The following is a 22568-nucleotide window of genomic DNA, read 5'->3' on the forward strand; positions in this document are numbered from 1 at the left end:
TATGATCTTATATATCAATTATCTAACTTTTTGCCACTTCAGTTAAGAATGATAAGTTATATATCAAAGCATTATACTAGTGAGCACATGAGATCTACATAAGCTGAGAGGGAGAGAGAGAGTTTATGTATCCAAGGATTATATATCAAAGTGGTTCTACCAGCAAATACATGAGATCTACATATGTTTAGGCTACAGTAATTAATAGAGGGCAAAAATTCAACTTGAACAATTAGAAGCAATTTCCTCGACTTCGAACTTCTGATTTTACTCCAAAGGATACTACTGGAGGGATTTGAATACAATGCCTTTAATTTCAATCAAAGAAAACCCAATGATCCTTGTCTAATTAATGTATAGTGACGAGATTCAACATGTGTATCTAGCATTGCAACTTCGAGTTGATGTATCCAAACTCATGCCTTTTCAGTAAAATTGTTAGAAACTTCTAAACAAAATTAAGCAAGCATTTGAGTTCAAAAACAAAAACTTGGATATCAAGTTCCTACTTCTGCGACAACGTAAACTTCTTAGCCCTTGTTTGGTTGGGGGTTAAGGGGTGGAATAACCCCTTAACCCCCATTTTATCCCTAAACACCCTAAAAAATGGGTGGGGTTGGCTAACCCCATCTCAAATAAATTATCCCAGGCTAGCTAACCCCACCTAATCTCATCAAACTCCAACCAAATACTATTTTCTATTCAGAATAATCCACTATTTTTCTTATCACACCTACTCCAACCAATCATTATCCTTCTTTATCAATCATTATCTTCTTATCCCACCTACTCCAACCAAACACTATTTTTCATTATTCTAGACTAACTCCAACCTCCAACCAAACACAAAAAAATTTTAACCCTGAACTTAACTCTATTTCTGAAATAGCTATTTTTTTCTTAATTCCGAACCAAACGGAGGCTTAGAGAGATGTATATATTAAAAATTTTCGTTATTAATTATTGACTCAACCATCCCCGATAGTAGAGTGGAAACACCATGGACGCACCACGTGGGCGACGCGCATGTTCCTCGATATTCGTGCGGCCTTTAATTTACGTGCGTCGCTCCCACGACCCAAAGCCAACGAGAAAGCTCGATCATCGCTGTTGTTGTGGGCATGCATTATTTTGTTGGGTGTACGTGAAATTTAGAAAGATATTAATTTGCATATATATTTTGATATGGATGGATACATACAACGTCTTAATTGATTTCGTGGGTTTTAAGGGACACTTTTGGAGATGAACAAACCAATTAAGTTAATTTGCATGGGAAAATGATTAAGATTAATCCGGTGAGATCGTGTTTAATTACATGCATGCATGCATGGAACCATGATTATGGTGCGCAGGAGGACTTCCTACGTTAATGATCTTAGATTATGCTTTAGATTGTAATTATCATCAAAATTGATTTAAAAGTACCTATATATATATCTCTCTCTCTCTAAGTTAATTTTAGACATACAATCATTAAGGATTGGATTTGTTGCTAGATATGATCACTTTGGTATACGAAAAAGCTTTAAGGTGAGGAGATGGTTGTGATAACTACGAATGGAGACGTTCCTTTTTTCGAAGTATTATTGTCTTAGTTAAGAAGAAAAATACTCTGGGGAGTGGGGTTGGAGTGATAAGCATGCCCATATATGTCCCACCATGCACTCATATGATTACAGGGTCCATGGTGAGATTTATGAATTGGGTCTTGGTAATTGGTGCTCGTTTATAATTTACTCCGTATATTTTTTTAAAAAACTTTTATGCTTAATCTAAAACAAGTTTCTTTTAACTTATCACATTTAAAAATAGTCGACCCATGATGGTCCATAGAAGAGAATCAAGAGGAAGGCCAAGTGCTTATGATTTCTATTTGATATCTTAGCAGTTTTCGATCTCTTCAGGGATATATAGGTTTGATCGGGCTTTTGCTTACCAATTTAAAATCCAAAATATGTTCATGAAATTCTTCGAACATGATATGCTGTGACTTCCAAAGATGTGAGCAGCGAATAATTAATGGACAATAAAATGTACATCATATATCGTTTCACTCATCGCGTTTTGTTTAATTAGCCTAACTTGTTCTTGTGGCCAGAGCTAAAGTGACTTTTAAATATTTTTTCTTAATTAATGTTTTTACAGAAGTTTCAGCTGTCTTAAATGCTTATTTAGTCTCAACTTTTTTCCCACACATTATATATGGCTGATACATAAATGAAACATTTTGCATATTCACATGTTGGTGATCTAACTTATTCATATCTTATCTTAACTATTATTTATCAATAGTTCTTTGTCACCTTTTATATTGTTTGTACATGTAATAACTGTGAAACACAGTTGCGAATGACCACACAGACAATGACATATCACTTTTGCTCGGCATCATACGCGCTGCAGTGCTGGTGGAATAAGCTGAAGCTTTTCCTCATCATCGGCTTTCCAAGTGGACAATGCTATATCTACCTAGTTTTTTTTTTAAAAAAAAAAGAAAATGAAAGGGACCTCAATGCATGAAAATGGAGTCAATTAATTCGCTTTGATGAATTTATTGCTAGCATATGTAATGTAGCATTAAATTCTCTAAAAAGTTTATGATTACCTGGTCAAACTTAGTGCACAAAAAGAATAATTTTACTGAGATTGGTAGTTTCTGGTTAAACTTCAATGCATGCATGAGACAAGTTGCGAGGAATTGTAAAGCCGAGATCTTAGGTCAACTCAGTATGTAGTCAGTTGGGGGACCAACATGTATAGTTCGATATACTACCATGTGAACTGTTTCCATATGCATTTAAACTTTATGTGCATTTATTTTGTAAACAGGGGAACAACCAAACAAAAAGTACACAAAAACAAAAAAAATTCTAAAAAGGACAGTATGGTATAAAGCTAGGTGGCACAATTCAAACGGGTCAGGTCGGGTCGGGTTGGGTCAAAGGCTAAGGCTTATTTGACCCGAAGTTAACAGGACTTCGGGCTGGACTCGGATTTGTTTGATTCTAGCTCGATCAGACCTACTTTTGCTCGGGCTGCGAATTTGGGCAGATGCTAGAGAAGGGGTTGTTGAGTTAAATAGATCAGCATTCTGTTATGTGACGGAAGGCTAGATTAGGTCGAGTCATGTTCGAAATGACGTAAGGCTGGGTTGAGCCGAATCATATTTGAAGTGGCGTAAGACTGGCTAGCCCGAGTCACAATTGAGATCAGTAGGCACTGTGTGTGTCTATATGCTTTAAGTAAATTGATTATATATTTTTAAAAGCACAAGCTCTTGAGATTAATAGTTAGCACTAACAATCCGACAGTAAGCGCAGGAAAAGAAAACAAAACTTAATTGGTACACAACACACACTATGTAGCTTTGTTTGTACTACATTTGTAAGCGTGGTAAAGGTTTGATTGGATTTGGTTTGAAACTTCAACTCGAATTAGACCGGTTCGCAGGCCAAGCCGGACCCAATTTTCATACACAGAAACCGAATTCCCACCGAACACGGTATAATGGGCCTAATGATAGGCCCAAGCCAATATACACATTCAGGCCGGGCCGGGCCGGGCCGGATCCCGAACCAACTAAAACAATTGTTTGATCTTTCGATCCAAAAACTAATAAACGACCAAACAACCACTAAGCAGGTTCGATCATGGAAGTTGTTTATCATGGTTTTGAGGTTCTCATGATTGATCTACTGTATAATTTCAGTTTATTGAACACACTACAGAAAATCTAAAAGATTACAGAGTCCATCCTAATTCTTACAAGTCAGTCTGAAACATTTCCCAGAAGTAACTGAACATTCTAATTTCAATCGTCCGAGAACAGCGAAGGCACGAAACTTCTACTTCAAACTCCACAAATCTTGAATTGTTTTACCTCTTAAGTAAAACCTGACTTCCTATGAAAAACCTTATATTTTACAGCATTTGGCTTCCGCACAAGGAGACCCAGCTTTACCATCAGAAGCTTCCCGCTTCTCTTGAGCGAAAATGGCAGAGACCTCATTCTGTTTCTGCTGGTGAGATTGGGAATTGAGGTTGTTTTCGTTTTCTTCCAATTTTGTATTAACAAATCTACCACCGGATCCCCGAGCTCTTTTTAAGGCATGCCTGTGGCGAGATTCATGTAGATAAGGCTGCAAAAAGGTTGTAAAATAAACAGGATCAACGAATTTTCACATGAACGAAGAATCATAGAACACACACGCTGAAGTAAACAACGCAATCTCTTTAATAATCACAACGGAGTAAAAAAAAAAAAAGAAAAAGGAATAAGAAAGCAGTCTAAAGATTATTCTTACGCCGCGGATTTAGAGGAGGAAGCAGTAACAGAATACAGCACAACAATTCAGGACATATTTACCTTACGGCCTTTGATCAATTTATTTTCCGACTCAGCTTTAGCTCGAGATTGCCGCCGTCTTAATATACCATGATATTGCTTCGCATTCACAAAGACTGGTTCTTCGTCAGTAGGGAGTGGCAATCCAGGATGCTGCATACCCATCAATGGCGGATGGATCTGGACATGTATACAAAATCAATAGCAGAACAGCTTACCATACACCCCTGTTGTTCATGCATGTGCATTTGCCTGTACTTTACTAATAGAACATACCGCAGTTTGTGCACTATAAGCAGCAAAGATGCCTCCATAGTAAGGATCATGGAATGGGTAAACAAATTGACCCTGCCAGAAAAAAGGTAATCTCCTTAAATGAAGGTGTTCAAGAAAATTTGATCAAAATTGTCAAATATGGAACTTCTTTAAGAACATACATAAGAGAGCCCAAATGCCTTTAGAAATTTTATAAATCTATGCGAGTTTTGCAACAAGTGCATGTAAAACGGGAAATCCAGCATGTTAGTTGCATGGTAATAGTTTAATAATATTACCACAGCTGGTCCTGCTTCACGGTGACCATGGTGCATCGGATAATCAGTAGGTGTTCCAACCCCAATTTGGCCATTGCTTTCAAGGAGAGCTTGCTGTTGAATCTCATGATGAGCCTGTTTCTGCTGTTCATCAGTTCCCTGGTTATCTGAACACAATGAAATGAAATATACAATGACTGATACAGAAAATGCACTCGAACTCATTTAAAAGAGACCGTAGTACACTCATCTACATATTTTCAACAAAAATAACATATCCAAATACCCCCCCAAAAATTTGCTTGGAATGCATGCACCATTTGATACAAGGAATTTGCCAAAACACCAATATCCCAGCATCCAAAAATAAGCAATTGTGCTAGTACACAGGGAACTTAGTTGATTTCGCTCCATCTGCCTATAAATCAGTTTTCTGCATTGCTTCTAGTATACACAGTAACATAAACTCACACTCGTAATTATAAGTGCATTAAAATCATTTATATATATTATGTTGAACATATGAGCAGTTGATTTTATGCTAATTTGGGTGGAAGGTGCAGTACCTGACAGATGTTGCACTGAAGAAGTCATGATCTTCTAATTCCAGACTAAAACAGAAAGAAGAAAAGGCAGCAGCTTCAGATTCAAGATAAAAAGAGAAACCAAGTAACCAAACACAGAGCCCGGCGTAAATATAGCCACAAAAGAGATTAGTTCATGAATTTCCCAAAATAGCAAACATGATTCTTTTTTTTCTTTTTTCTTTTTTTCTTTTAGCCTATAAAATCAACAACTTATCAGCAGAACAAATTTCAATAAGCAGATTGGAATGAAGAAGTCATTCACTACAGATATCACTGTGTTATTTAAACTGAAACAACATAGAAGGAATCTAAGTTCTCCAAATTTCAGCCGACAAACAAGAAGATGAATTCGCGATTATGATATGTCATCACAGACACAATTTTTATGCTTGAAAACAATAATACTCTGCATAGATTCGATTATTTTTCTTTTTGAATGTAAAGCACAAGATGAATTTTCGCGCGAATCATTAAAGGAATAAGAAAAATATAGAGTACGAACTCATATCCCCCCACACGACCACTACTTTGGCGATCAACCCAAATCAAGCTCAATTGTCTAAACCAACTGCAACAATCACAAATGCTACGACCAATCATTCCACCGTTCGCAGAACGACCAATCAAGTATCAGATACTCCACATACACTCCACACGAATTCAAATCTCATATAAAATCCATCACACAAGAGTCATCAGATTCAAACGGAGATCACTGCAACAAAACGCAGAATCTAAGCTAGTTCAATTCCAGGTTCATCAAAATTTGGGATAATTCTTCAAATCCACAAAAATAAACTCACAATTCTTTAAGGAACAGAGCCGCGTCACAATCGAACATTTGGGGTTTCAACCGGAAATAAAGATTGATTTGGAATGAACGATTCGATTTGGGACGAAACCCTAGATCGAACGAAACTAATTATATTATAATTAATTAATAATAATACGTTTCCGTACCTGTATCGTTTTGGGAGTAAGTGGAGTTCCTTCGTTGGGGGAACTCCGAAACGGATCTCTTCTTCAGCGGGAAGTGTACTTCCTCTGTACTAAACCCCTCCTCGCCATTTATCCGCTTCGGGTTAGAGATTCAAAGCATAAATATTTAAACAAATTTTTATTTCCCTTCACCACAAAATATACGAATAGTCCCTGTATTATCCCGCTATTGATACTCGGGTCCTTTAACTTATATATAGTGTCACACTTTAACCCATCATCATTTAAATTAGATCCTACTGATTTTTTTAATATCGTACCTGTTATTTCAAAGAAACAAAAGTTCAAACTTGTTCTTGCAAAGTGATCACTGAATCCTTGTCAGTTGAAATAAGATTGAAATGATTATTATAGATAAAGTAGCATTTTTTTTTAAAAAAAAAGCTTATAGAGACTAAATTACTTAAGGGTGAGTTGAAATATTGGGATAATACAGGGGATATCCATAAAGTTTACACAGCTTCTTATTCTGGAGATAAAACGAGTGATCTTGGCCGTTCGTTTCGATAGAGAGAGTATCGCGGGCAGCGGCAAAGCTGCCCGAAGGCCGGGGACGGGCAGAACGGGCAGCGTCTGGTGTCCACTAACGGATCGGTGGGGTCCACGCTCACAGTTGGCGTGTGAGGAGTGGTGAAGGGGCTACCTGCCCGCTGACCGCGGTCAACCGTGTTCGGTGGTTAGTCGTCCACGTGTCCCCCTCTTTGTTCTTGGTTGGACAGGTGTGCTTCGGTCAATTCCGGCCGTCTGATATCAGATTGATGTGATCGACGGCCTACACGTAGTGCGAGGTGTCCCGTCTATTTGTACCGTCGGATGTAAGATTGAGATGTGACAGCTGTTGCGACGTGGCGGGATACAAGGAAAATAATATACCACAGAATTAAAGAAGTTTGTGCTTAACCTCTGAATGTCTCTTTTTAATTATTTATAATAATTTTTAGATTAATATTATTATTCTAAAAAGATCATCCAATTCTAGAAAAGAACATTATCATCCCAACAGCATAATTTTTTATCTAAAAATTAAAAAATCAAAAATACGAACCACCTTATACTTCAAAAAATATAGTAGCCCTATATTATATATGGATGTATATATAAGTTTACGCGGTGTTAAGCCATGTGGGCTCCGCAAAAGTCGGAGATCGACCTTACACGAACTCACGACTTACCTTACACGAACTCACGACTTTCGTGTCGGACTTCGGTCTAAACGAACACGCCCAAACGTCGAGGTGGCATCAGGAGCCAATTTTAAAAAACTCAGCACGATTTTTGAAAAGAAGTATACTTTGAAACCTGCTTGTGGGAAATGCTGCTTATAAATAGCTTTTCGACAATTCCATAAAAAATTTATATACTAAAACCAAGTAACACACTCTCTGAATGCAATAAATATGAATCAAGCGACAATCCAGTACGAGAGAAACTATTTCTTAAAGTATTTAACAATATTTTAAATTTAAAACCAACCAGCATGCACACTCCTCCGTTACAACTTTATTACAGCTTTATCCTCGCAATGAATGAAGCAGGTAGCTCGCTACCTATTTCAAAACAACGAAAATATACAACCAGCTTAACGTTATTTTGTGCTAATGATGTGATTAGTATGCTATCTGAGACATTGGAGGAAATTGAAAAATAGCTGCTATAAAATGTGACCAGAACCAACAACATTTCAAGCATTCATTTGGAAAGAAAATGAAGTTAAAATATAATCACACCTTCCTATCTTCTATTTGTTGGTCAAGTCTCTTATAGCCTTTAAAAGAACAAGCAAACATCATACAGAATTCATCCAAAGAATTGAATCTTTTGAGACCACAACCATTTTTGTTGTCACACCTATAAATAAGGGAAAAAAATGAATAAAGGGAGAAGAAAACTAACTTACAAGCATATGATGTCGAAGGGGGAGAGAGAGAGAGGGAGAGAGAGAGAGAGAGAGAGAGCGCTCAGAGAACCGTAGATAACTGTTTCTTGTGTTTTGATGCCTTCAATTGCGGCTTCTCGCTCCTCAGCTGCTCGCTGACAGAACTGTCTTGGGCGCTGCACATCTGCGACTTGATTTTGAATCCCAACTTTCTTGAGACGTTGTTATTCCGGCGATGTGTTATTCGACCCAACTTCTCAATTTCCTGCTTCATGCTCAAGCACTCCTTTTCGAGCTCCGAGACCCTCATCCTCATGTTGTCCATGCTCACCTTCAATACTTGGTTCTCCCTGACAGCCGTGGCCCAACCCCCACCGCCTTCGCCTGAAACCGCTAACCCACTCCGTAAGGGCCTTGATCCATCGAGATTATCAGAGACAAGTAAGCAACCCGCGATCGAGGTCCGAAGTTGTAGCTGTTCGAAGAAGAGGACTTGAACGACAATCCGTAGTGGAAGCCGCTCGTTTTGAGCGGCGTGAGTGCACGCTTCTAGGGAGAGTTTCTGGCAGTCCATAAGCCGGCAGAGCTGCTCTCTCTCGGATTCCGCTAGCCAAGGGTGTGCCTGTGGGTGTTAAAATTGGTGTAATTTATGAATCAATGTAATGACAGTGCCTTGGACACAGGATCATTGGCCTGGTATTACAAGTTAGTCTATGAAAAGTTCAGCGACTAGGTTGCATCCGTACAGACCCGACCAAAGAATTAACGACAAGGAGATGATTTTATCATGACACAATGCAGCAGCCCATCGAACTTTGGTTTTGAAATTCTCCATATATGAGAGAAAAAAGCATCGAAGTTGTCACTCATCTGGGAAAATCTTCAAAACATTCTAAGACAACGGAGTTCTGAAAAGAAGCATTGCTTTCAACTACCACAACAGAAATAAAATAGAAGTGTGCCAAGTGGCTAACAATTACCTTCAAATAAATGTCAATTGCATGGTAAAGTCCATCATCCAGCGGCCGGGCATAATCGGGTACAGCAGCAGCAAGAGATCGAAACTTCTGTGGTTTTAAATTGACATCCGGTGCGACCTCTGCGAGATAAGCATCAAGTAGCTTGGCTACATTAGTTATCGGCGCCATTGAATGGGAGCTTGCCGACTGCTCCTCATCAACCTCAGATGGGGAGGCCGCACCAACATTAGCCTGATCCATGGCCAAGAAATGCTCAAGAATTCTTTGTACGCAATCGACATCATAAAGCGTTTCAGTCGAGTCGGAGAAGTTCGGCAGCAATAGATCTTCCAAGGTAGCATGATCGAGCTGCATTCCGATCCTTCTTTCCAAATTAGAAATGCAGGACTCGTCAGCTCTTAGGATCATGGCGGTTCGAAGAAGTCCGAATAGAATTTTTGTAGAGATTAAGCCCTTTTCGAGGGGTAGCAATCTTTCAATCTCTTGAAGAAGCTGCCTTTGTTCTTCTTCAGGTGGCACAGATGTTAAAGGAACAGATCCCAAACTATGCCGCCTATGCAATCCAGGGAGATATTTTTTAGCATAACATGTTAAGGACCCCGCAATAATCTCCCGTCTGATTCCCCGAGATTCCATTACAGAGATTAGTCTTGTATGCATAGGGAAGCTCAAGGATGAAACATCATCGAACCACCAATCTGAACTACTATTTCTGGGCCGAGCCCCTGTGCTTATTCCATTCCACAAAACACTCCCTCCTGGGCTCTGCATGGTTCCATGCTCCATTATGGGCCAGCCAAAAAGGTTCGGATCTGTGCAAGCTTTAACAGCTAATGATTCAATGCATTTCTTCACGATATTTAGATTTTCAGCATAAGGGAGGAGATCGTCGCATGTTTTAAGGGCTTTTAGTGAATCTTTCCAGCTACGGAGAACTACTTGGTTGAGGAATAACTCGGTCTGGGCAATCAGGTTGCCCTCGTGGATTTCTTCGGTCATTTCGAGATACTCAGCTGCACATCGGAGGTAGACGACATTCGAGGCAGTGAGCTCTAGCTTTACACCATAGCAGAACCTGGCCACAAGCTCAAATGATTTCGCGCCGCCTGGAATATCGGGTAGCTTTATGATGCAGCCATCATCTTTGTCGGAATTCTCCGTTATCAGTTTCTCCAAGAGGCCGCTTTTGGATATCAGAGGGAACTGCAAGCATGTAACCATATAATAGTAAAAACATCATAAATGCAACACAAACATCAGTTTATCATAGGTAAAAACCTACCGATCCTACATGTACAATAGGCATATTAAAACGGGTACAAGAACTTACAAAATTTTGACGTTAGTACCTAACCTTGCAATGTGGTTGATTTGCATAATTCTACATCAAATTAAAATTTAACAGGATATTTAAAACTTTTACAGAATATTCTGTAACTTGGGTGAATATTCCACATCTTCTTTGATTGAAATAGTTAAGTTTTAAGAAAGCTTTACAAGTTTTTCTGAAATAATAATCAATGAAAAGTTAGGTAGGATAATAAAAAAAAATTTAAGTACAGATGCCCATTTCAGAATGCAGCATAGGTTTGTATGTTATCAATTTATATTATACGTATAGCAAATACGCATTTATGAAACAATCACCTTGTGAAGGTGGAAGGACATCTCACCAACTTCAACAGTAACATCACTGGGGAGTCCGGTTGTACAGAACCTACAGTATCCAAAAGAGAATAAGCGACCCGCATGTAACATAGATATCAGCAAATGCAAAAAATACATCATACAACTATCTCCAGATTATACTTCGTATTGCAGATACACACCAGTGGAAATGCAATAAGTGCGTGCTATGATATACCAGTTCTTATATCTTTCACGTTCCTTTTTTTAAAAAAAAGATTTCATCATTTTCAATCGACAATTGAAGTCAAAACCAAAATCTAAAATGGCCAAAATCACCGAAACCACCAAAACCAAAATTCTATGTCTCCATCAGCCCAGGCTGAAGCCGATATTTCAAACCTTGGGTAAACGCAATAACACAACGAGAATGAGCACTTTTATTAAATGGACTAAATCGACGATACAGAACAAATTCCTTGGAATCATGTATTCAAACAGGGTACAGGACAATCAATGAGTTCAAATTCATACTTATCCAATCAGTAAGAGTGCAAGATGCTGTCGACAATACTTAAACAACTCTAGCAGTTATTGGGTTGGAAGACATTGTGTATATCTCTTATTTATTCTGGTAAAATGTCGTCACTCGAAATCAAGACTTCTTAGTGGACTTATTGATGTAAATCATGTACAAGTGCAAATAGTTCGAAGTTCCAGAAAATTGTCAAGAAGATCCCCGAGTTATAAGCCAAAACTAAAGTCGACATATTATCTCTCTTATGAAGAGACTATCGAAGATCCAGAAATCAGAAGGCGGATAGAGAAGAATTGCGGCATAATACTATAAATCCTAGAAAACACTATCCAATTAAGCAGATATTTGAGTCAATAGAAACTACTCAAAGATCCTGCAACACAATCTTTGCATAATTTACTACTACAAAACACAAATTTGTCGTATCATCATGCTTATATACAAATAGTGTAACAAAATTTTCAATTTGCAGATTATAATATTACTTGCAAAAATTGAAAAGGGAAAATAAACATGGGAAAAAAGCAGCAAAATAATTATGGAAATGGGAAACATGGGCATACCAGGCTTGCCCTTGTCTTCGGAATGTATCGGATTTCGATCCCAATTTCATACCGGCCATCTTCAGAAAACGTAGATTGGAACTACAAGGTGAATAATCGCTTAATTTTTTGTTAAAAAAAACCTAATTTTCCACCCTTGAAATACCCACCAATCTTAAGGAAACCTACTCTGAATCGGAAAATATGCCCCCATAGTTTACTCGCGAAGCTGAGATTTAAGAAAAGCCCAAAAAAACCATCCTCAAAGAGAAACCCTAAAATCAAAGATGAGCAATTAAACCACCCCCAAAAACCCCAACAAACACCCCCTAATCCACTCTCAATAAAACTCGTTCCCCAGCCTAAACTACCAAAATTATTCACTAAATCGATCAATTTGGGTCATATACCCTACAAAAACCTTGACCTAATCCCACCAAAGGCTCCAAAATCTAATCTTTTAGACCAGAAACTACAAAACCCACATATCCAATTCCCCTCCCCTCACCAAACCCCCATACACCTAAGATTCCCCTTCAAAATATAAAATATATATTAAAAGAAAAACCAAATTTGAACTAATTAAACCACTAAATCCATCACCAAATCTCCACATAACTACCCAAGACACTCCAATCCCTAGCAAATCCCCCAAAAAACTCAGATGGGTAAGAGATTAACGCAAAGAGAACCCTCCCAAAAAAGAGCACTTTCTATTCCGTCGCTTCCCCTCTCCTCTCATCCATAACCTTCCAAAAGTTGCAGCTACATCCGCGTACAAAGGACTAGTGTGCAGAGTTAGAAACCGAAGGAGAGAGAGAGAGAGAGAGAGAGAGCCAAAGCTTCTATCCAAAACAACAAAGTTAAAAAAAAGAAAAACATTAAAAAAAGGTTGGGTTTTTGGCCTCTTTTGACCTTCTCCTTCGCTTCTTCCCCTCCCTGTCTCTCTCTTCTCTTTACTTTGTTTCTCTGTGCTTATGACTTATGAGTAGCTTCTAGAACTTTTGGGTCCACCTCTACAGAGATTCTCTGGAAACAGTGGAAAGTGTCTATACCCAACCTCAATAATACATAGTTTGCAGTGAAAATTATAAAACCAATATATATATATATATATTCCAGTTATTATCCTTTTAGGAGACGGAGACTTCATTTTATATGATAAAAATTTTGAATCGATAATTCAAATTATTAAAGTTAATTTAAAATATTTAAAATGTCTAGAAACTATATTTTATATATTTTAAAATTCGTTATCAAGTTCATTGAAAATTAAAAAATGAACAGTAAAAAACGAATAATCTTATGAAAATAGATTTTAGACTTTTTAAATTTATAATCAAAGTTATCAAATATTATTTAAATAATATAAAAAATTTTCTTTCAAAAATTCAAGTTGTTTGTACTGTTCTATGCCGTTAAACAAGCAAACGGCTCATATAGGCTATAAAATATTATTGATTTTATGATTCTTTGATCACTATGTAAATAATTTTTAAAATTTATAAAATTGTTTCTAGATACTTTAAATATAGATCAATTTTAGCAATTTTCATCATCGATTCAAAATTTCTATTATTTAAAGTAATTTAGAAGTGCAGAAGTCTCCATCCTTTTGAAAGAATACTAGCTGGATTCTCTCTCTCTCTCTCTCTCTCTCTATATATATATATATATTAGTGATTCTCTCTCTTGTGCAGTACACATTTGGGCATTAAATGTTCTCCACTAATCCCATGTGCATTATGGAAGTTTAAGAATATAAAAACAATAAGAAAACAGAGTCAATATAAGTAAGGAATCAACTACACCAATGGTCCTAACTTTTATTCTTTTTTAATTTTTTACTTAATCCTTAACATTTTAATTTTGGCAATCAAATTCATGATGCTTATTACTTATTTCAATAGGAATCGTTCAGTGAAATTACCACGTATGAGGTTTCAGTAGCAACATAATTAATACAATTTAGAGTAGATGTAGTAGTTTTCGTCCAAATTAGCAAACATTTTGACATAAAAAATATTTTAAAACAACCAACAAATGTAAAGAATTTAATGTTTACAAGTTATAATTATAAATTTATATTTATCTTCTCGTAACTTATATATTTTTATTTTTATAAAGTATTAAAAAGTATGTATTTGTAAGCACAATGTATTGTGGGAGCGTACAACTAAGAAATCATTTGGGTCGGATTCGGGGACCATTTAATGGACGGATGAGATGGATGGGTCCCGATACGTGGATGGTGCGCTGTGTGGCTTTGTGAGGTAGAGGGATTTATTAATTAAGGAATTTAAGATGGAATTTATTTCTCAATTAATATTACGTATGTTGATAATAATAATAATAATAATAATAATAACAACAATAGTAACGGGGTGTCAGTGTGGGCGCGTGTATTTATCGCATAAATGGGGTTTTGTCGTTTTGTCAACTCTTTGGGACGCTAAGGCCGACTCCTGCGTGCCTTCTGGCCCTACGGTTTGACAAAAAAAAAACTACAGTGCATCATGGTTGACACTCTCGGTCTTATACAGTCATGTGTACTGTAACTTTTTTTTTCTTATATATTATGTTTATTTTCGTACGTAATATTGTGTTTCGTATATCGCGATAAATCGGTTATAATATATTTTTTACGGTCCCATTAAAAGTATGTAGAAACATATTTTTATATGCTTTTATTCCAACTCTATTTTATCTAATAACGCCAGATAGACCTCAATACCGAACTAAGCCTAATAAAATTGTCTCCTTAAAATGATGTCCCATTATAATTAATAAAAAAAAATATTATATTTTTCTTTCCAATAAAAAAATATAATTAGTTTTTTACCGGTGATATATTTAAATGTGATACAGTAAATTTTCTTCTACGATTTCTCACCTCCAGGAACTGAAAGTTCTTAAGATTCTTCATTAATAACTCTTAATTTATTATTATATAATATTTGTTATTTTTATTTAAAATTATAATAATTATTTTTTTAAAAAAATTAATGTTTTAATTAATAAATTGTTGAATTAAGTTAAAACAGATAGGTGACAGTGACACAGTGTACCGAACGCTCCGCACTGAAGTTTTTGTCTCTGCGACGTGGCAGGTGCTTATAGGCTGTTTCTTGTGCTCGTGGGGACCTCTTCTTTAATGTAGGCCAGCTCATCGCTCGGGCATTAATTAATAATGGATAGGAAATTTTGGGACAAAAATTTTATAGACAAAATCTTCAAACTAATTAGTCTCCATAATTTTGAAATTATGCCGATCGGCGCCACATGGCCGATCCGACGGTCACAAATCTTAGTTGTTTTTTTTTTTCTCTAAAAGCATAAATTTTTTTTTTATCTTTCCATCCGTGGCCGTCGGATTGGTCACATGGCACCGATCCGAATTGGGGACTATGCCTATAAAATTTCGTCCGAAATTTTGGATGACCACGTAAAGTTCTTAAAAATTTTTATGCACATGATAATTTTATTACACATTTGTTGTTGTAGGATGAATTTGAGCAATTTATCCTGAAGGGGTCATACTCATCCCACCAGAGATGTGCTATGTGATCATTTATTACACAATTTTTTTTTGGAATTTAAATTATGGGTCTCTTACCCTGGACACATTCACAATAATTTATGTTGAGACTTTGTTTTGAATTACAAAAATAAATTTGTAACGTATGGTGAATAATATAAAAAAAAAATAATACGTAATATTGCATTACTCATATACTAGTTCTATTAATTAGAAAATATAAAAGCATATTTTTATATATTTTTACTTTATTTTATCTATCAGTAGTATTCCAAATAATAATCAACTTTTATAAATATTGATTGTTTATGTGTTAGTAATTCTATAGGCTTAATTATATTCTGATGCACTATATTTTATAGGTTTTTTTAAAATTTTCTATATTGTGCTATTTTTTTTTTCACACACACGACTCAACTATCATTTTTTTTCAAATCCTAGACTAGAAATAATAAATCTATAATTTTAAATAAAAGTTATTAAGAAATACTAATTGAAAGCGGTAAAGCATATATTCAACTCATTTTTATAAAAAAATAAAATATATAAAACCAACAACAAAAAAAGTTAAAAATATCTTAATAAAAAAAAAATTAATACACCTATCATAAATATTTATTTTATATTTTTTTATTATTTAATCAATACTTTTTAATAAAGTTGCTAACCCTAATTTTTATGGCATCTTCTAATCTTAGATGTCATCAATCAATCAATCATAAATCCCCTATACTATACAAGCCAATAGATTGACGAAGACATTAGATCAAATTTTTGTGCCCACTCTTCCTCTGTATACTATTCATCGAGTACATGGCAGTGTCCTTCGTTCTTTATTACTGTTAAGTGAGAGAAGCATCACATTAAATACACCAACAATCCCTTGTGTGGGCATAATTTTAGAATTTGCTTTATACTACCAGCTGGATATAATTAAGAGGGTATATATATATATATATATATATATATTATCACATTAAAAACTAGTATTTACAATTGCCAAAACCAAAAAATAAAAAAAATCCAAAAAAATGATTATATACAATGAATATACCCTTGTATAATCAAACTTTGCTTTGACAATGTNTCTCTCTCTCTCTCTCTCTCTATATATATATATATATATATATATATATATAGAACTAGACCGGAATACTATCAATAGTACCAAGTTATTGGTGCTATTAATTTTTTAGTCCTTGGATTGAAAAATATGCAGTTACGATAATATGGGCCCCTAGGAGGAGCGTGTAATTCGCTAAATTAGACCTATGTTAATTTTGATATATTTGGAGCCATTCTCTAAAATACTATAAAATTACAATAAAGCGGATGCATATCCCTATAAAGTAAAATAGAAGTAGTAGATGACTGAACAATAATAATGCTCACTATGTATATGCACTAACAAGAGCCTATCTCCATAGTGTAAGGCTGTAAAGCACGATCCATGCAGCCCAACCCCACAATATGCTCACCAACATGATTTGCATGGCATTTTGTTTTTAATCATTCCAACCTGTAAGTGGTTGCATAAAGTCAATATGCAAAGGTAAACAGACGGGGACATAGTCATAAAATGAATGGATGCTCCGCATGCCATCCCAAAATTGCGACTTGATTCCTGTAGTTTCACTCGTGCATGTAATATTGAGTAAAGAGACTTAAGTGTTTAAATGAAATACATGGAGACCAAGATGCAGTATAAGATTAGCACAGGGGTACTACAAACACGCATTTACCTTTAGAAAGTGAGGGCACATGCGCAACTGTCAATAGTGAAGAGAACAAGTTGCCATTGAGAGACAATGCAGCTATCTAACAATTCTCTTTTCTTATGCAAACAAAGGATGTAACTGCCAACTAAAAGTTCATAACCATATTCATCGAAGAAAGCTCAAAAGCGAGGCACAGTAGTCAATTTTTGATACATTACTCAACTAGTGAAAGAATAGGATGATGATGTTTCTTAATACTGATACAGTAAGCTCCATTATTCAGTTTGCTCTTAACTATGGATGATGATTCTTTTGATTTCTTTAAGGTAAGATGCAACATATCGCCAAAAACAAAGCAAGAATATCATCTCTGGACAGAGAATTGGGTTGCAAGTAAAACTCCGCATCATGTAGCTCAAATGGCTCTCTATTCACATAGTTTCAGCGACTAGAGGCCTGGCTCTGCTAACAGCCCAACTTCGGTCTAAGCTGACTACAAGGTATATACACAACAAACTGCATGAATTACAACACTGCTACTAAGCTGCAGAGCAATTAGAGAAAGTTTGACCTTTGCGGAGTACATCCCGATGATTGCCATCAAGCTCGAAGACTCTGCAGATGACTACCAGATGCTTAGAATTAAAAATATGAAAGAGAAAGTTTGACCTTTGAGGAGTACATCCCAATGATTGCCATCAAGCTCGAAGACTCTGCAGATGATTACCAGATGCTTAGAATTAAAAATATGAAACACCCAAGCTAGAGAAATTCTAATGTGCAGGAAATATCATGAAAAATGCACGCAATAATCAGTGTCAGAACACTGTGCTTCACATACTCTTTCTTATAAAGCAATAAGTTACTGAAGGAGACCTTATTAAATCTCTCCAAGCAATCTGCTACACACACACACACACAGACATAACGAAAACCACCTGAGAAAAGTCAATACTGCTTCATATGTGCGAACAGCTAGTGAAAAAGAGTTGTAAAAAGAACTTGAAATTATGTAGGAACATGGAGATAAGTACTCGATGAAGAATAGAACACGTCTAACTGTGTAGAAAAAGAATTTAACAAAAATCTAAACAAAATAAAAAAAAATACATTACACCAAAAAGGGCAAAAATAATCAGCTAAAAGTGAGCCTAAAGGCTTGGAGAAGAGTTTTACCAGATCAGCTGCATTTCTATTTTTCAGCGTCAACATTGCTGCCTCTGCAAAGGCTTTTGCTGCTTCTGCATCAGCTTCTGCAGCCTCCGCTTCTCTCGCTGCTTCCTCAGCATCAGCCATGATAGCTTCTGCCTCTGCAACAGCTCGAGCAGCGGCAGCAGCAGCCTCCTGCGCAGTCATGCTTTTCATTCTGGCTAATTCTGCGTCGATTTGAGATTTCGTGAAAGGTTTAATGTCGTGCTTCTCTGGTCTAGAAGGCTCTCTTTGCAATCCTTCTAGAAGCAATACTTTGGAGGCCTTTCCTTCTTGAAAAGAGGAACTTGGTGCAATCCTATACTTGCGCTTGACCTACAAAAGGCCAACACCACATTATGACAAGCATTTCTAACTAGAGAAACGACCATATAATGATGAGGAACTGCTACGAAGAAAATAAAGGGCATTAGGCTGATAACAAAACAGTTGGATAGTCAAAAAAGGATGGCAACTGATTTTATCTCACAAATCAAGGACTGCAATTAATCTGTCTCACAAAAGCCTGAAGCAAAATAATTAAATAGTGAACAAGGACTGCAATTGATTTGTCTCACAAATCAACACCAAATTATACTTTATTGAACTTCCATACTGTTAATATCGTATAATCTATTTGAGATACATTGAAAAAGGAAGTTAATTAATTTCCTCTCACATGATCAACTGGATATGCAATGAAAGGTGAGAGCTCAACAAGCTTTGTTAGAACGTAGTGTTGCATATTCTACTGAGAAAAAAAAAATCCATTAACAAACAAAAGATCATCTAAAATCGGTAAGTTACAGATCACCAGCATAACAAACTCATTGTACCAACCACTAGAATCTCAATTTTAACAACAGTTGGTCTTAAGGATCTAGAGCTCCAAAGAAAATGATTTTTGATTTCCATACATTTCAAATAGATAATCATATGTAATAACATAGATACAATATGAATAACAAAGCATTATATCAAGCAGGAAGCATCGAGGTCCACATGCATATGCATAAATACATAAAGCGTGTATGTATACATATGCATATGTAGACAAAACACACAGAGACACATGCACACACACAAACATGCATATGCCTATTCACAATCGCATGAGATATTAAAAAGCAGGTTACCTTGATCAATTTTCCAGAAGAAGTCAAGGCTTTCAGTTTTGCAGACAGCAGACGCTTAAAATCAGGAGGTGGCCAGTATTGATCCTGTCCATAAATCAAGAGAAAAAAAGTTATGCCTGTATCAAGTATAGGAAATCCAATTACAACTGTCTCAGTGGAAGAAGGATTATCAGCATTTAACATGATAGTGGATGACTACCTTCTATACTCGCAATAAAATTTATTTTTGATGGTTACATGAAAATATAGATATTGAACCGTTATTCCATATGTAACATGCCTTATTTGTACACAAGCATATTATTGCAACATATATACCAAAATACCATGAAAATGATGTAGAAAAGCACTCAGATTGCTCAGATGCAACCTTTTACTTTTCTTATTATGTTTCTTTTCTCTCCTTTTCTTTTCTCGCTGAAGAAAAAGAGAAATCATTTTCTGTACAAACATGCAGCATAAGGTAACAATATCCATATACTACTCAAATTCATCTATCAAGCTTGCCCGAAGGTGAAAGAGAAGAAAAGTAATAGGCCTGTAGGAAAACTGGACCCAAAAGGAAAGCTTCATAATTGATGTTTCATTTGACAAAACCTACTGAAATTTTCCTTTTTTTTCTTGCTTGAGAATTCACAGTATACTCCACTGCATGGGCTCAAGACTGGGTTAAGTTGAACATGGATAATAAAAAAGTATGCTAACCCTGAAAGAGAGACAAGAAGAAGCGCAAAAAAGATACAGGAGAAAGTATCCGTATGTTAAGTTTATGGCATAAAAGCAGTTTTTCTTTTCTTTCGGTTGAGCGTCAATGACTACAAAGTCTACTGCTTAACGCCTCATGAGATCATATAATTAAGGAACTCGAGAAAACACATATAACAGGACAGAAACTCCTGATTCACAAATCACTACAAAGAGAAAGAAAGTAAAATGATGTTCTAACTTTGATGGTACATATTCTTGGAAGAAAATAAAAGAAAGGACCTAAATAACAGATGGAAATACACCTCTATATACGCCGCAATGGCTGTCTTGTTGGACCCAGTTGGCTCCTTCAAGGTTGTTATAGCCTCAAATATAAGATTGTCAAGTCTGCATGAATTAAAAAAAACTTCCCATGAATTCACATACACAGACGATCAGACAAATGTAAACACACAAAATAGCAATCCTGAACCATAACTCACCCATTTTACGTGTTTAGCAATCTAATTAGAGCAACTATGGCTTACCCATTTAACAGTAGAGTGGCACCAAATAGAGGCAAAAAGTAAAACAGATCACTACCACGATCTCATTACAAAGCCCTAAAGTACAGATGATGCACCAACCTATACATATGACAGCATGAGAGCAACAAGTAAGCTAACCTTGAGACAGATCTCTTTGGACTAGCACTTGATAGAGGTCCGCTAGACATTGCCAGAGGCTTAGCATCAACAATTTCTTCATCTCCGTCAGCGAGCACTGTGCTGAGCGCCATTGGGTTATCATCATGCTTATAAAGATGTCGGCTCTTTTTTAAAGCTATTCTGCCCTTCTCTCGAGACCCAAATCCATTTGCCGTCACATTCATGTTACGCCACTTGTCCTATACATTTCAAAGATGATAGACAGTGAGTAATGTTAAATTAGCACGTATTATTTGCAAAAAAGCGAACTTGCTCGATGAACCAAGGCGAAAGCGATTCACCTTGAGATCAACATTAGATCGCAAACATAGGATGCTACTAAACTCAGGATCCTTCAATATAGTGCGCCATTTGCCGGCGCCATGCTTCGCAATTCCGGCTTTAAGAGCCGCCTCTTCCTCTGACGTCCATTTCTGCTTTGGAGCGCCCATGAAACAGAGGCTCGAAACCCCTCAACACAAATCTGATGGCAAAATATACCTCTCACCCTGCACTCTCATAGCAAGTAGAAGGTATTATTAACGCACAGGAAATCAACGTATACTAACCTAGGAGTTGCATAATGGAAAGAACACATACAGAGTTACACACTTAATTATATAAAAAGAAAAAATAAAACAGTTTGAAGATCAAACCGTTTGAATTCGGATACCACGAGAAGATAAAACATTAAGCAAAGTAAAAAAAAAAAAAACAGCTTTTGATGAATCGAATCAGCTTAGAACCGGAATTTCCAATTCTTCGAATAACTACTAAATCCTATAAAATTTTACTAACGAGGCAATAAATCAAACCCTAAATCATTTTGCACTAACACAAGATTCATTTAAAAAACAACAACAACAACAACAACAACAATGATAGCAAACCATCTGAAGAAAGAGGAGTATGCTCAGTCATCCTCAGACCCTAATTTATCAAATTCGTAAACAAACAGAAAAACATCTGAACGTAAAATAAATAAATAAATAAATAAATAAATAAATGAGAAGGAAAAAAATTGAACCTCGTGTGGTAATCGCCATTGAAGGAGCTTCATATAGGAAAACGCTTTTGATCTAATTTAAAGCCATAGAAATGAACGAGAGAGAGAGAGAAAGAGAGAGTTGATTCACCGCCCCGTTCGTTTCCGGCTCCTCGCGTTGCGGCCGCATGTGGGGAGGAGAACGCACCGTTCTCGGGTCGGGTGGGGTTCGTTTGCGGAACCGGATCGCATCAGTCTCGAACCCGGTAAGGTAACGGGCTTGACCGACACGCTTAATGTTCGACTTAGAACTGGATCCACATTAGATTGAATCTTAAACTCCCCTTCACATTTGGACAAGTTTTTGTAGGCCATAAACTTAAATTAAATAAAAAAATTAATAATTCTAAAAATTTGATGTGATTCGAATTTAAAATTTTCTTCTTCGATAAATGATAAATAATAATAAAGGAAATAATTAATATACTTTAAAATTTTAAGTTGATAAAGAACGGTACTTTTATATATTTATGTTCAAAATATTGAACGAATTTGTTGTTCAATGGGATTTTTCCAGGGT

At 36.2% G+C, this 22568-nt stretch overlaps 3 protein-coding genes across 6 annotated transcripts; all 3 read right to left on the bottom strand.

Moving 5' to 3' along the window:
• On the bottom strand, positions 3622-6575 carry LOC109713091 (nuclear transcription factor Y subunit A-7-like). The gene is made up of 6 exons (XM_020237051.1): positions 6429-6575; positions 5448-5492; positions 4903-5048; positions 4625-4696; positions 4370-4528; positions 3622-4142 (listed from the first exon to the last, which is right to left on the bottom strand). The coding sequence occupies exons 2-6, from the start codon at positions 5473-5475 to the stop codon at positions 3918-3920; spliced, it is 630 nt and encodes a 209-aa protein (XP_020092640.1). The 5' UTR covers positions 5476-5492; positions 6429-6575; the 3' UTR covers positions 3622-3917.
• LOC109712905 (BTB/POZ domain-containing protein At1g30440-like) lies at positions 8101-12985 on the bottom strand. Of its 2 annotated transcripts, XM_020236711.1 has the most exons (5): positions 12219-12985; positions 12051-12131; positions 10971-11040; positions 9324-10526; positions 8101-8965 (listed from the first exon to the last, which is right to left on the bottom strand). In XM_020236711.1, the coding sequence occupies exons 2-5, from the start codon at positions 12107-12109 to the stop codon at positions 8426-8428; spliced, it is 1872 nt and encodes a 623-aa protein (XP_020092300.1). In that variant the 5' UTR covers positions 12110-12131; positions 12219-12985; the 3' UTR covers positions 8101-8425. The 2 variants fall into 2 exon arrangements, with proteins under 2 accessions (XP_020092300.1, XP_020092299.1); XM_020236710.1 differs by having other exon boundaries at positions 12051-12985.
• On the bottom strand, positions 17421-22188 carry LOC109713318 (single myb histone 6). Of its 3 annotated transcripts, none has more exons than XM_020237333.1 (8): positions 22031-22188; positions 21306-21512; positions 20983-21203; positions 20620-20704; positions 19610-19693; positions 18462-18809; positions 18127-18184; positions 17421-17998 (listed from the first exon to the last, which is right to left on the bottom strand). In XM_020237333.1, the coding sequence occupies exons 2-8, from the start codon at positions 21453-21455 to the stop codon at positions 17928-17930; spliced, it is 1017 nt and encodes a 338-aa protein (XP_020092922.1). In that variant the 5' UTR covers positions 21456-21512; positions 22031-22188; the 3' UTR covers positions 17421-17927. The 3 variants fall into 3 exon arrangements, with proteins under 3 accessions (XP_020092922.1, XP_020092920.1, XP_020092923.1); XM_020237331.1 differs by having other exon boundaries at positions 18127-18187; XM_020237334.1 differs by lacking the exon at positions 18127-18184.

Source organism: Ananas comosus, linkage group 7 (assembly GCF_001540865.1).
Source record: "Ananas comosus cultivar F153 linkage group 7, ASM154086v1, whole genome shotgun sequence".
NCBI classification, from domain to species: Eukaryota; Viridiplantae; Streptophyta; class Magnoliopsida; order Poales; family Bromeliaceae; genus Ananas; species Ananas comosus.

Bases quoted from the DNA above. Each gene is read 5' to 3' on its own strand.
- LOC109713091 (XM_020237051.1), bottom strand. From the start codon at position 5,475: ATGACTTCTTCAGTGCAACATCTGTCAG. The intron at 4,529-4,624 runs GTATGTTCTATT...ATACATGTCCAG, and splicing joins CTTATAGTGCACAAACTGCG to ATCCATCCGCCATTGATGGG. The intron at 4,143-4,369 runs GTAAATATGTCC...ACCTTTTTGCAG, and splicing joins AATTGATCAAAGGCCGTAAG to CCTTATCTACATGAATCTCG.
- LOC109712905 (XM_020236711.1), bottom strand. From the start codon at position 12,109: ATGGCCGGTATGAAATTGGGATCGAAATCCGATACATTCCGAAGACAA. The intron at 10,527-10,970 runs GTGATTGTTTCA...ACATGCTTGCAG, and splicing joins TGTCCTTCCACCTTCACAAG to TTCCCTCTGATATCCAAAAG. The intron at 8,966-9,323 runs GTAATTGTTAGC...TAACACCCACAG, and splicing joins CAATTGACATTTATTTGAAG to GCACACCCTTGGCTAGCGGA.
- LOC109713318 (XM_020237331.1), bottom strand. From the start codon at position 21,455: ATGGGCGCTCCAAAGCAGAAATGGACGTCAGAGGAAGAGGCGGCTCTT. The intron at 21,204-21,305 runs GTGAATCGCTTT...TGAAATGTATAG, and splicing joins GATCTAATGTTGATCTCAAG to GACAAGTGGCGTAACATGAA. The intron at 17,999-18,126 runs GTATGTGAAGCA...AATCATCTGCAG, and splicing joins TTATTGCTTTATAAGAAAGA to AGTCTTCGAGCTTGATGGCA.